Source organism: Chelmon rostratus, chromosome 18, assembly GCF_017976325.1.
Source record: "Chelmon rostratus isolate fCheRos1 chromosome 18, fCheRos1.pri, whole genome shotgun sequence".
Taxonomy (NCBI): domain Eukaryota; kingdom Metazoa; phylum Chordata; class Actinopteri; order Chaetodontiformes; family Chaetodontidae; genus Chelmon; species Chelmon rostratus.
In genome coordinates, this window is record NC_055675.1 from 11,638,066 (window position 1) to 11,653,236 (window position 15,171).

Genomic DNA, 15,171 nt, shown 5'->3' on the forward strand with positions numbered 1-15,171 from the left:
GATTGGCCAGTGCCATGTTTATATACAAATTGGAGCAGTCAGAGGTCACAGCCATCGATCTTGGTGGTGACATGAAGGAAACCTGACCCCAAAGCCTCAGAACCATACATGGGTTTAATTCCTGTTTGATACGCACACATACATGCACACACACACACACAAACACAAACACACTGGCTCTTTCTTAAGTCCACTGGCCTGGGAGTGCAGCATTAAGTGAATCCTGAGAGAGCGGGAGTGAAGTGACTAAATAATAGTGTCTGTGGTATACAAAAGCACAGACGACAACAATACCAAGAATGCACTGAGGGCACTGAGTTTAGTGGGCTGCACACCTAAACACAGTTTCAGAGGTTTTGGATTAACGCTGGATAAATATTTTGATCTGTAGAAGGGCGTGTTGTGTAAACCAGTAATACTTTACAGGCTGAATCACTGCCGTTTCATTTGACCGGAGGTGCCAACAAACTGCTGAAACCAGTAACTACTATCATCAACAAGTCTTATTCTCCTCCCTCGAATTTCAAAGCCTATTTTTTTCCCATAATACTTACCTTTGAGTTTATTTTTTTCATCTTAGAAATAGAAAAATATACAACATATTACCCAGTATTAGCTTGTTGCAGTGTTCCACTTACATAGCTTGGTTACAACTCTGTAAAGAAATAATTTGACATAATGGGAAATGTGCTTATTTGACAGATAGATAAGATGATTGATGCCACTGTCTGTGCACTAAATATGAAGCTGCTGCCAGCAGTTAGTTTAGCCTGGCACAAACAATGGAAGCAGGGGGAAACATTGTCAGGCCCTGTCTGGAGGTAACAAAATCCATCTGACCAGCACTACTAAAGCTTACTATTTAACATCTTGTTTGTTTAATCCATCCAAAAATCACTGAGAAACAATGACATGTGTGGTTTTACAGTGGGTTAAGAAGGACTAAGCTAAAATTAGCTAACCATCTCCTGGCTGTAGCTTTAAGAATGGCGTCCATACATTAGGATGCTATCGCTCATCTCACCTACATTCAGCAGAAACACATCTAATAATCTAATTTAAACCCATTTATTTTACAGGTCTGTAATTCCAGAGTATTCTGATCTGTATATTTTCTGATAAATTCAAAGACATTTCCTTAAAGGACCTGTGTAATTTCCTTCTAATTATAGGCAAACCAGAGACAGTTGTTCAGTTGTTTCCGGACAATGAATTCAAAGCGTAACTTTGAGTCACAGGCCAGCTGAACATGCAAAAATGTGAAAACCCGTGTACAGCATAGAAGTCAACATATTTTCTAAAAATAGGTGTGGAATTAATTATAATGTACTTAGTTTTAACTGGAGCGTTTCTTGCAAGGATATTCATATTCTCCCTATAATTTGAACCAAATGGCAGGTTATTAGCAAATTATTAGAAAACTACTGACCTTTCAAATCGAGAGTTACCACACAAAAAGGGATATTTATCTAAATATTTTTGCTATGTAAAAAACGAGTGTATCATTATCTGATTTTTCTAACTTTCAAATATCAACATCTGTGTCAGCATCAGTTGTAGGTTGGGTTTTAATTGGGGTAATCCTTCAATTGTCTGAGTTAGAGGAATTATTTGTTATTTTATTAACAACAAAACATATGTCTGTGTGAACATCTGAGTTAGCTGTTTGAACATGAGATGCCACAAACCGCTCCCAGTTTGCATGTTATTGGATCAAACTTCAGATCAGACTTTCACACACCCATTACCAGAAGCCCAGAACCATGTGTGCCGAAACTGGGCCAGTGAATTTGTGGTGTGTTTAACATCGGGTCAAAGTTTGGTGTGTGGTTCTTGTAAACTGTGCACTGTAGCTCTGGCTGCTGCTGCTGGACTGAGCTGCTTCCCAGGCTCCTGCAGCCTGCTGCTCCACTGAGCTCGCAGGACGCAATCCTCTCCAGCAAGTGCATTAAACACACATTTCATACACACACGCCACAGACGGTATATCAGGTGTCTAATATCAAACGCTCATCTCTTTCCCAGCTCATCCTTGGCGCCACATGAGAATATCTGCAAGTTATTAGTGCCCCCGCGACCCTGAACAGCTTTCTCATGTGACTTTGTTGAGGTATGTCTGTTCAAATCTGTCTCCAAGTCTCTTTGCATGCGAGTCATGCAGCGTACGTTTGTGGGATTATTAGCTTTTCATCAAAAACCAGGCTACACTGTGGGATTTATTATCACTTTCAGTATACTGGAGATCATTCAGCGCTGAGAACAGTCTTTATTGCTTAATCTCTCTCTGTCACACATACAGACACACAATGAAATAATACTTGAGAAACAGTAAACAAGTGAGAGATGTTGTAATGCGCAATCTTTGTCCAACATCAGGGGTAAAGCTCAGTCAATAACCTTTATGCACTCAGATCTTGCAAAATATATTGTCATAAAAAAAAAGTTAAAATAAGTGTTTTTCAAGGTCTCTTTGTAAATAATCTTCAAAATGCATGCATGACCACTGGCCTCTAAAATATGCAATTACTATCAACACCGAAAGTGTGATGGGTGATTGATGTAGTCAGTGTGTAAGGCCTGTAAATGTAAACATTCACATCCATAGGGCAAATAATGAAAAAATTGTGTCAGCAATAGTTTAGAGATCAAGAACGACTTCAGTAGCTACTGTTCTTGATTTCAACAACTACCCCAATAAGGGTGCACTGATCCTTGTCCAATAGTCCCTCTTTACACTATAGCTAATAACCTACATATGTTGTTAGCTTAGCACTTCATTAACCATATTTAACAACTATGCTAATCACAACAGTCCGCCGAAAGACTTCAAATGACAACAGAGGTCTTTCTCATCTGAGGCAGGTACCGTGGTGAGAAAGGGGAAAAGGGCAGGGAAGAGAGAAAGCAACAGGAAAAGGAACAGAAGGGGAGACAATAGTGAAAGATCAGGTGAGGAGGTGGAGCTACTGAAACTGTCACTCAGTAAACTGGCTCATACCATTGTCAGAATAAGTTAGAAATCCTCAATGCAGCACTTTGCATTTGTCCTTTGTCACTGCTGTATGAATATTAAAGAGGTAAGGCGGCCCCACTGCAGCTCAACAGTGCCCCCCAATGACAACACACACACCTTACTGTTGCTGCTGTTTGTTCTTTAAAATGGCATGTTAGATTGTTTAATATTGAAATTTATATCACCAAATACAAAGAAAACACGAGGACATTCTGAACATGTGCAATCTGCAGACATTTCATGTTTAACTTCAACATGCTTTACCATCCCCTGAACAGATACAAGGCTGCCTTAAGGGTTTAGGTCCTTGTTAAAATGGACATTTTAAAAAAGCATGTTTAAGTATTAAAGTACATTAAACACAAATAAACCTTGACCTAAAATTACAGTAAAATAAAAAAAAGTAGCAAAATTCCTGCAAAACTGAAAGTTTGCAGTCTTATCAGTTTTTTCTTGTTGTTACAAAAGTAAAACATTAAGCTCTTTGAAGTAAACACAAGACAGGCCTCTCTTGATACAAAAATTGCATTATTTAACATTAGGCAATAGGTAATTCCCTTGGCAGGTTTTGTCCTCTGGCATCAAAAAAGGCACTGTGAAGAAATCTAAAGTGGACAAAAAACAGCGAGCTGTGCTTGTCCATCTCTTTGGCATCAGTGATGATTATCTTGTTCTGGTAGATTAATCTGATATCACCATGCTGGTGTTGTTCCTAATTCATAATGTTCATCATTAATGTTGCTCCAGGACAGCCATTGCAACTGAGGAAAAGGCAACAAAGTCCACATAGGAAGCAGGTCATGGTGGATGAATGGACCAAGCACAGAACTTGTCCTGTGTGGCACTTATTCTTGACTTATTGTTTACTTCTTCTTCTCATTTTTTTATTTAATTTTCAGTTTTCTGTTGCAGTTTGGTTGGGTTTAGGCAGCCAAACTACTCGGCTAGATTTGGGAAAAGACATGGTTTGGGTTATAATACACTCTTTCACAACCATGTGTTTGAAAGGCTAATTTGTCCCATGTTATTCTCCATTTATCAATTTTTTTCCCCAGTCTCAAAGCTATGACTTCCCAACATCATGATTGGTTGGTTGCCATGATTTTCCGGGAGCAACATGATTATGATGTCTTAGGAACAACACCAACACAGGGATATCAGATCGTGCTGTTCTGGTAATACTTTCATAATTAGCTTTGGCATGCGTGAGAAACAAATCTCACCATTATGGCTTGTTTGAAATGGCAGGTTTTGGCTTAACATTCCTTGGTGAATGGTCCTTATCAGAGAGGCCTCATACAGAAAAATATGACAAGTAACTGTGCTTTAAGAATGAAATAGAGAATTAAGCAGGTTTATGATGAATATGTGTGCTATACTAATCAAGTGCAAATAATGATCCAAATATCAACTTCAACACTGTCCACATTTCCAAAAACAAAAGGTATAGAAGTTGGACAAGTGCTGGTCTTTGGAATCTGTTGCACTTGTTCCTCTTGTACCATCTGGACATTTTCTCTCAACTGGACAGACTGTGTCTGATTGAGCAGTAGGATGAAAGTGAATTCAAGCTTGGACTACAACGCTGAAATCATTGTGAAGGAAGCAGATTTACGATTAGGAGTCATGGGGATCCTGTCTCCAAAGTTCTGACTCAGTGTTGAAATACATTCAGTCATCTGACGAGGTTTCCTCCACTGGGCTGTAGACCGGGCTGCCCTCCGTAGAGCCGTAGGACAGCTGAGGTTTAGACCCCTGTGTGGTGCTGGCAGGTGATTTGGGATTAAGCACTCTGGGAAGATAGACCTGTAATTAAACAGCACAAAACAGATGAGTACTGAAAACAAAGAAAAGCACTCAAGTGTTTCTTAGTAGTCATTTTTGTGTATTCTTTTATCCTCCCTGATGTGTGTGATGTAATGCTGCATGTAATGTCCAAAGTCTGACTTTGATACAAAAGAATGCTGAAGATTAAGGAAAGGTCATGAAATTGTATGAGGCAAACTAGGACGCTTCAAAAATGAATTTGGCTTGGGAGAATGAACCATAGTTCATTGCAAGAACAGCTCATCATGAACAATCAGCTCATTAGCATACCGTTCAGAAAACAAGGATGAAAACATTGACCTGTTATTCTTCACTTTCAGTTCTTTCATTTCTTTAATCACTTCATCAGTTGTGCTGACAGAGGCTGATAATAATCTTTAAAAGCTACGGTATGTTACTTTGCTAATAAATAATAAACCAGGAAGTCAAACAGGGCAAAAGAATTTACAGCAAAGTTCTTATAAATTAACTTGTACTTATTCCTGCAGTGGAATTTGTTATAGAACAAATACAGTACCATGGTGTTTTCTTCCACTCCCTTTGCTGCATCCTCATCCTCCTCTTTCACCTGCAAAAGAGCACAAGCAACATGAGGGCTCAGTGTGAAGGGTGACAAAGAAGTGACAGCAAAATGCACACACAAGCGCCCAACGCTCACCTCATAGTTGTGTGGACTAAGGTACTTGAAATGGCCAAAGCAGGTGTAGCTGACACAGATGAGGACAGTGACACACAGGACCACCAGTGTAAATAAAGACGTGGACGTCAAGAAGCCTGAAACACCAGACAGTATAGTTTAAATGCTGGTACAGAGATCTTACTTATTATGTAGAATATATGATGATATTGTAAGTATAGATTTTGTAACTTCCTACTTGTTTCTAACCTGTTCTGAGGACAGAAAAGAAATACAGCCATATTAGGCAGATGATGGGCGCGGCCAGGGCTTGATTGACAGCTCCCAGGTGGACCTGGCGGTCTATGCGAGCAGGCAGGTAGGCAAAGTACAGATTGTGTTTGTCCACCAGTTGCTTCAGCATCATGTACAGGAGACCTGTAGACACACGCAACACAGCTATTAAAAACCCCACCATGGAAGTGACTAGAAATATGTTGTATGCATTGAAATGTGTACAGAACTCTGAGGTCTCCAGAAAAGGCTGACAGAATGAAGTATGTGTGTGTGTGTGTGTGTGTGAGAGAGAGAGAGAGAGAGAGTGTGTGAGTGCATGCACGTGTACAGCCCTCCTAACTACTCACCAAAAGGCACAATAACAGGACATATGATGCTGTAAGCCATAATGACAGTGAACACACACAGGGTCCAGCCATACATGGCTCCATACTCAAACTCATAGGCCTGGTTCTGGAAACAAATTAAAAAAACAAATTTTTAAAAAGTTGTAAACGTTGAGTTGAGGTTGAGAATAGGGCAAAACTCCAATGAAAATATTCTCTTCTTCTTCTTCTTAAACTTTACACTGACGTGAGTTTACTTGAAAAGACAACACAGTGTAAATTTCAGTCAGAGAATACACAGATCGTTCTTTGGCCAGAGCACTTGACATTTCTATTGCACATTGTCCATGTTTGCACACATATTAACACTTGTTTACATATCCTGCATAGTCTGGAACAACTGACCGAAGATTTTCCCTGCAAGTCTTCAAGGAGAAAGCACAACGTGAAAGTGGTCACCATTTATAAACAGTAACAAGACATTTTCTAAAAAAATCAATAAATATTTTGATATGAATTGAAACATGCATTATCAGTTTAACCTTGCTAAATAAGAATTTGTAACTGAACAGGACTCCTGGCCAATGAAAAAGTCACAAGTTCTTCAATTCAGTGCATTAGTGGGCCCTGGTGCTCTGTTCCAGGCTATATATGATATTGATACAAAAACAGTAATGACTTTTAACTGTGGAATTCCTTTAATAGACATAGCCATTACAAACCTGCTTGACATATTTCCTTTCCGCAGCAGAGCGAGCAAATGCCATACGAATGGTGTAAAGCAGTAAACCTGGCAACCGCAGCAACTCCATCCCAGAGCCCACCAGGGCCGCTGCAATCACGTAGTTGACAAAAAACGCCCCTTGGTCAGGTAAGAACACACACCTAGTGTATGAAAGGAAAATGAACAGATGAAAAAAAGAGGAGTATAAACTTGCAATGAGCAAGCAATGAGAAGAAGATGTTTACGAAGAGGAGAAAATTTAAGAAAATGAAATCCCGTCCGCTGTTATAAAAAGCACCTGGCCACCTGTGAGAACATTTTCTTATTGTGTGTTAAACACACATTTTTCTGTCAGACTCAACAAACACTTTAAACTTCAGAGAAACCATTTTAAAAAGTACAAATGTGAGACTAGATTACAAAACAATGCAGTCTTGACTGCAACAATAATGAGTCAAACATTGCAACTACAACTGAACATGTATGATCTGTGACAGTAAAACTGACGTAACCTGGAAATATGATTTTTCTTTCTTTAAAATCCATGTGACAACACTATCCAAAAGTCTGAAAATCATTCATTAAAATTGATTAGCTTGTACATTTTTGTTTAGAATTTTAAAAAAAAGCAACAAGCAAAAAAGAGGGAATACTTACTCAAACCTCAGTTTTCCATCAGACAGAAACTCTGTATCGAACAGCCAGCGGAAAAACACTGCAAGACTAATGGAGAAAAACAAAAAAGAGTGCTAACAGTTAGGCAAGGGTTTCCCTGAATCACAAAATACATCTTTCAGGCAACTGACATTCACTTCTTTATGTGGTATTTAAACATACTAGCGTGCCAACTGTAAGTCACATCTTAAAGATAAGATTACTGCATCTGACATACTGACTGCTACAGTAAACTACAACTGAATTATGTTAAATAAACATTAAAACTTGATGCTGGACAAATTGTTGCTCATTTAAACTGGCAACATTGCAAATTACCTGGTGAGTCCTAGCGAGGGGAGGATGAGCACCATGAAGAGCAGGAAGAAGTAAAGCTTACGCATCATGCTCAGCTGCTCACTGGACCTGAGACACAGATGGCACTGCATCAAAACATTTTCCTCTGCCAACAGAAACCAATCACTCCACTCCCACACTGTGTGTGTGTGTGTGTGTAATACCTGCTCCAGTGTGCTTCTCCTAGTGTAGAATAGTAGACTATGGTGGGCAGTAGCGCAGAGAAGGACCACAGCAGCAGAGTGGGGAAGAACTGACTGATGATAGGGCTCTACAGTGAAAAACAAAGCAAACTGTAGATTCCAAACTTTGAAGGCCATATTGTGACAAGTATGAGTGTCTGCATGCATAAGTCTCACATTGAGATAGTAGATGGGCTTAGTCACGTTGAACTTGTCTATGGTGCTGATCACGATGGTGGGAGTCGTGAGGAAAGTGAGCAGAAAGAAAAGGAAGGAGTTGAGCAGCACGTAGCGCATGAACCAGCGGAAACCCCGCACTGAGAGATTCTCCCTGGGGAAAATAAGAAAGACAGAAGCAACAGGCCAGTTACACACAAAAAGGCAGCACAAAGTAGACAGAACATAACGGTGTGGGGTACCCCACATTTCTATTCTACATCCTCAATGAACTGACTCAAAATGATTTTACATGTAGGTATTTTGCTAAAGTTGGAACATTTCACAGATGATATTGTTCACAGAATGAGGATGTCCTGAGTTGATCCCTTGTACTGGTATCAGGGTCAAATTGGCCATATTTTAATGGATCAGTAATGGCTAAAATAAGGTCCAGGGTTCATGATTCATGATATGGCTGAAATCAATGTTCACAATATTACTATGAATGTTTTCATGTAACCAACATTGCAAGGTCACATATAAAAAGATCTAACTGGTGATCAATGCAATAAAATGTGTTCCACTGTTATGCATTACAACAGACAAAAAACCTACAACTTCTAAAAACTCATTTTATTCAATTGCAACGTAATTGGAATCATTCATTTGACCATCAGAATTTTGTTAACAATAACCATGTGATTCCACTAAAAGTCAGTTAATGACTATATTGAATTCTTGCCCAGACATATTGGCACCAGTATTATGAATACTAAGTCATATGATGTGCATGGAGCACATACTGTGTGAAGGATTGGCGTTTCAGAACTTACCAATACACATTTTTGGGATGGGGTGCAAAGCTGACCCTCCACTTGTTCACTTTCAGAGTTTCACTGTTGGATGAAGGTTGGGGCGTCCTCCCACACCAGCAGTTTGTGTCACCACAGTCGAGTGCATTGAAGTCTTTCAGAATGCTGAAGTAAGTAAATGACTGCTGTTAGTGATACACATTAACCAGCTTTCAACAATAACAGCTGCCCAAAGGCCTGCCTCCACTATAAAGTCATGTGGTGACAATAAAATGCAGACATCACTGTCCTGATCAGGCTGGAGTTAAAAAAAAAAACACTGGCACATACTGTATGCCAACAAATCATCCCTGCTACTTCTTTTGCCTGTAAATATAGACGCAGGTACCAACAGAGAAAGACACCTTTAAATTGGTACTCACTACTTGGCCATAGCCTCGGTCTGTAAGGTGACAAAGGCAATCCCCAGGGGGCGCTGTGGCACCAGTTCTACTTGCTTCCTCACCTCTTCCAGCAGGTCTTTTTCTTTCGAATTGTAGTACTCTATGGCATCAACCTGAACACAAACACACAGGTTGAATGATTTAATAAAACTGAAGGAACCACTTTCATTTTGTCACAAGATTGTGTATTTGCTTTTACATCTCTTAACCTAAATTGTAATATAAAAGATGAAAAAGCACAAACTGCACTTATCATCTGGTCCATCTCACCTTCTCAAAGTTGGTGCAGCAACAGAAGTGACTACACAAACGGGGGTTAATCAGCTCACGTTCCCCTGTGTTGTCTAGGATACGCTCATAGTAGCGCAGGTTTTTTCCAGCTCGCACCCTGGGGTTCAGACAGTTAACAACAGACACAAGTTGGTTTAACTTTGAGAAAATAAAGCTAAATAAACAAAATTTTAAACACATACTGCACTTCTATGCCTGAAACATGCTTTACATGCCACTTGCAACCACTTCTTCTGCATATATGTAAACAACATCTGAAAACATTTACTATTGAAAAGTTAAAGAGCCAGACGGAATCATACAGTAAATTTGTCGACCATTAAACTAAAATAATGAGACTAAAAGCTGTTGTGTTAGGTGACAATTGTCTCTGCAAATAGAAGTCAGATACATTGCTAAAATATATCTAATGTATCTGTAGGCCACGGCTTTGTGGCCATGCTGACTTGCACAAGCTGGCATGCATTCAATGGCATAGAGGGCAATAATCACATGATTTTTTTTTACCTCTTACCTTTCCTTATCAAGGTGCATGAGCTTGGCCACGTCATAACCCAGGGTCACAGCACTCACTTGACAGGAAGGGTACGCCTCTCTGTACAAAAATAGCACTGACACTGTGGAATGGAGCAGGTGGCGCCATTTATGGTAACATGCAAGCGCACTACGTCAAGACCAAAGTTCGAACTCCCAAAATACGGAAACAGTGAATTTTACAATTTAGTCTTCTCACGTGAAATGGGTCTTTATAGCTTCCTCTGTGGCTGTTTTAGGAACTGAAGACACAAACAAAGTGTTTCTAGCCTACAAACACAAAGACAGATTCACAGATCAGTCAGGTACCAGCACAGGTGAGTGAGTAATGTGTACACAGTTAAAATATATACATTAGAGGGAGACATTCAGAGCAAGTGCTGATGCTCATGACTTCAATGACATTAAATCCTGTCGTAGTCAGACACTCACCGTCTCTCTGCCCATGTCTTTGATTTGAGATGTGTGGCGTCGCAGCAGAACAATCGTCAGTATCAGGTACAGAACTGCAAACACTGTGTGTAGCCATAACAGGTCGTTTCTAGAAACGAAATGAATGATAGACACCAAAAAGCATTTTGAAATGACCAAAACATACAAAACGGTTTTGAATTACAAACTTAGATTTATATATCTCATACAGTAGTTACCCCTTCTGAACATTTCCAACAGTTGTCTTCCCAAAATCATTATCTGAAAGAAATAAAAAGCATTAACAATATGAACTGTAAAAAAATACATATTGTAAGAAGAAATGTCAATAGAAGAAATAAGAAGATAAAAACAAGAGAATCAGAATACAAGCAACCTAACCCTGGATTTCACAAAAACATGTTTTAATGGCCAAATGGACGAAATCAGAAATCAGAAAAAAGTACAAATTTTATGGACTAGTCGCTGATTATGAAGTGGACAGTACACTGTGGTGTGACTGGTGGGTTTTGACTGCTTGATTCACATTTGAAGGCTCTGTAGAGCACACACTAATGACACCTCACCAATAATCTGTGCATAAAGTAGCCTTCAAAATACGAGAGCTAACTGTAATTTTAGCCATTAGCAGACACTTTTTTGTATTGTAAAAATTTGTAATGCTGGACTGTAACCACTGCGGTCTCTTGTATTTTTTAGCCTAAAAGACAGAGATGCAACACACACCCAGCAGGTCTCCGGTCAGGTTGACAGGCAGTATGATTGCAAGGGATGTGACAGTTATGACGACCAGCAGGATAATCAGATGACGCTGGAAGGACAGGTAATGAACAGCATCCATGCCACATCTGGCTTTTATTTTTTCCTCACTGAAACAAACACACACACACACTGATTGGAAGGAACCATTGTGTGGCTTGTTTACAGAGCATGATAAAATAGCTTGGGTTGAGCCATGAGTTGAGAAACAATGACCAGCAATACAGACAACACACTACAGAGTCACCTACTCCATTCTGATGATGTAAGGCAGCCAAGAGCAGCATCCCTGAACACAAAGAAAAACACTTTGTTAATACAAACATACAATGAAAACTATAATAACAAGGAAAATTTGGTGAGTTCTTTATGGTTCAAGTCTGGTCTCACAAAAGTATCTTGAGACTAAAACCACATTTTTGCTGATTTGGGTGCTGGAAAGATAAAAAGATAAAAGATTCTCTTTTACATACCAGTTCATATTCAGGGTCATCCATGCTGGACATAATAGATGACATGCGTCCATAACGACGGTGTGTTGACTCAGTGAACCTAATACACAAAGTTCAGTGTCAAGGACTAAATCTGACAATAAGTTATTTAATTCATTCATTTGAAAAAATAAAAAAGATTAATCTCACTATTTTGGTCAATATTTCACATCTGAAGTGTGTCCTGGGTAACATGTTGCTGGCACTACTCGCCTGTTATAGCAACAAGTAACAATGAACTCAGAAGTGTGTGAGATCTTGCACTGACCCTTCTTGGTCTGCAACTAATGCCAAACGTCCATAGTCCCAGAACTTCCTCCTGATAATAGAGAATAGGACCAACAACACCTGTAGGCGGCATGAGAAACAGAACCAATTAGCTTTAACATCGTGACATCAGGTATTGATGCTGTGACAAGAATAAAGCAATGGTTGGTAAAAACAATGATGCAGTTTATTAGTTAATGTAATTTTGCATAATGGAAAAAACATTCTTGTGCAATTTTTGCAGTGACACAAAGATAATACAAAGCATTTTGGTAGGGACTGTGTTTACCTATAACAAAAATACAGAAAGAAGCACATATAACTGAGGTCACAAGATTTCCAATATTCATCACAGGCAGACAGACAGACACATACCAGAAAGACAGAGAAATCAAGTAAGAGCACAACCGGCACTCCTCCAAATTGGACTCCCTTGAGAACAGTGCTCTGTGTGGAGCTGAAGCAGCTATTGTTGTCCGCAAAGGTGGGGGGAGAGGTACCATTTCTGACCAGCAGGGGCCACTGCTCCCAAAACACGGAAGACATCACTGGAGTGGAACAAGCAGTTTGTCTGGAGAGCAGAGATTGATCATAGCACAATAATGACACACACACTAGGGCTGCAAGTAACAATTATTTTCATTATCGATTAGTCTGTCGATTAATTGTTTAGTTGATAAAATGTCTGTAAATATTGAAAAATGAAGTTAACATTTTATTGTTTGATTATGTTTTATTTACCAACCAACAGTACAAAACCCCAAAACACTGCATTTAAAATGATTAATGATATGATATTAAGAAAAGGAGCAAATCCTTAAATGTAAGAAGCTGTAACTAGTGAATATTTGACATTTTTGCTTGATAAATGACTCAACTAATCACTTCTGAAAACTGTAGGCGATACATTAATAAATATGGCAAAGTAAGGCAATTCCTACATTAGTGGCCTCTCCAACCATGTGCAGCATATATGCAGATTATTGATCTGTGATTTCACTAACTTCACCCACTGCATGTAGTGTTTTTTTTGACATTCCAACCTGCAACACATCATAATTTAACAGCACAGCAAAGTAGAACTCCAACTACCAATTACTGTAATTATCAATTAATATATCAAGTATTTTTTTATTAATTAATCAATTAAGTCTGTCAAATTAAATACCCATCACAGTTAACCGAGCAGTAGAATCCTTATCATATCAGGGCTGCAGATGTTCATCCTAACAACTAAGCAGCTTTCAGCTTTTTAAAACAATTTTTAACTCCACTTCACCTTAACTAAAGGCTAAATCAGAGGATGTGATGAGTATTCTTCAAACCAGCAAGGAGGAACTGTGAAAATCAACTGCTGTTGTCTTTGGCTGCAGTTAAAGCCTACACATTGGAGTGGTGGGAGAAGTTTCAGATCTTTTACTTAAGTAAAAATGGCAAAATTACAGTGTAGAAATATTCTGTTACGAGTAAGAGTACTGCATTCTAAATCTTAAGTAATTGTATGTGAAATATTTCTTTCTCATTTTGCAGCAAACACCATCTCTGGTCATTTTGTCATACATCATATCCTTCTTTATAAAGATGCGCTATTGTGCAACTAGCCTTTTTGGGTGCTGCACCTTAAGCTTGTATGAACTACTATTGTTGGGCAACTTATTCTGTAACAATGCATTTATCAAGTAGCCACCTGTTTTGTAGGTAGAATCTGAATCTTTAAAGTAACTAGTTAATGTAAAGGAGTAAAGTGCAATATTGACATCTGAATTGTAGTGGAGGAGAAGTAACATAAAATGGAAACACTCCAGTAACGTAAATTCTACTTAAGCACAGTGCTTGACTTAATGTACTTAATGACATTACACCACTGCTTGCTTATTTGGGTATATTCAGACGTGTGTGGCAACATAATTACGCCTTTGGTTTTTAGTTTTTATAAGATTAAAGAATTAGGGGATTTGGTCATGCTGAGGCATAGCCGGAAAATGACAAAACTGTTGTCAGCCAGTGTGTGGTTTCAGTTGTTGAGTCCATGTCAAATCCCAGTCTTCACAAGTCGTTAACAGAGCCCTCGCGCCCCACCGTCCCTGAATTAGATGAGTCACGCGGACGCAGTTAAAAATTGTGCCGTATAGTTATGATAAGACAGCTGTCGTTCTGACATGAATAAATAAATTAAGTTATAGATTAAGTATAACTTAAGTGACACAATTAGAATTTAGCAGACGCTTTTCGTAATCTATCTGCTCCTTGTTATCACTGCAGGCATTTCTCTCCGACGTACAAAGTGAAGCCTGTTGTCCTGACAGCTGCTTTCCATTTTGACAGTCAACTGCCTCTGTAACGAGCGGTTAGTGCTACGATACTTAACAGACCCACCGAGCTTAGAGCTGAACAAAAGCGTACTGTGTCGTGTTAAACAAGCTAATTAAAATAACAGTTAAGCGAGAACTACAGTGAAACACAAGCTGCTTGAAAAGTTTGCTAATGCTAAAGAGGTAAGTTAAGCAAAAGGTTTGTCAACGGGTTATGTCAACATGTTTACTAGTTTGGAAAAAGCACAAATCGCGTTTCCAGATCACCTACGTTGGTATGTGTATGTGGACTGTCTTACCTGTATTTTTGTACTTTTCCCTGGGGTCTTCTTTCTACTGTAAATACTCAAAATATGAGTAACTCCGGCTTCGCTACCTTCCTTTTTCGGTTCCGCACATGCGTAGACGCTGTGGCACGGTAGACATCCGTCTCGTGCTCAGAGATCCTGGGTCGCGCGCCTCTGCAGAGAGGCGCAACAGGAACCTCCCTCTACTGCTCTGTTAACCCTTGTGCAAGTTAGGCTTAATTTAAAGAGTTGATAATGATGGGAAGAGTACGAGGAGGGAGTAAACAATGATAATTGTCTACAGCACAGAAGAAGAAGTGGTAGAGGAGATAGAAATGCCCATTACTTACCCTAAATACAGTGGTAATAGCCTGCCAGAATTAAAAAT

The 15,171-nt window shown here is 39.2% G+C and overlaps 1 protein-coding gene across 1 annotated transcript; it reads right to left on the reverse strand.

Annotated features, from left to right (window-relative positions):
• Window positions 1-2,839: 2,839 nt before the first annotated feature.
• tmem63a (transmembrane protein 63A) lies at window positions 2,840-14,906 on the reverse strand. The gene is made up of 23 exons (XM_041958362.1): window positions 14,796-14,906; window positions 12,560-12,755; window positions 12,186-12,265; window positions 11,900-11,978; window positions 11,678-11,715; window positions 11,394-11,536; window positions 10,886-10,928; window positions 10,668-10,776; window positions 10,435-10,505; window positions 10,216-10,296; window positions 9,681-9,798; window positions 9,390-9,523; window positions 8,989-9,132; window positions 8,174-8,327; window positions 7,979-8,085; window positions 7,797-7,883; window positions 7,461-7,526; window positions 6,802-6,964; window positions 6,101-6,206; window positions 5,727-5,894; window positions 5,499-5,614; window positions 5,358-5,408; window positions 2,840-4,819 (listed from the first exon to the last, which is right to left on the reverse strand). The coding sequence occupies exons 2-23, from the start codon at window positions 12,728-12,730 to the stop codon at window positions 4,685-4,687; spliced, it is 2,364 nt and encodes a 787-aa protein (XP_041814296.1). The 5' UTR covers window positions 12,731-12,755; window positions 14,796-14,906; the 3' UTR covers window positions 2,840-4,684.
• Between the last annotated feature and the right edge of the window lie 265 nt (window positions 14,907-15,171).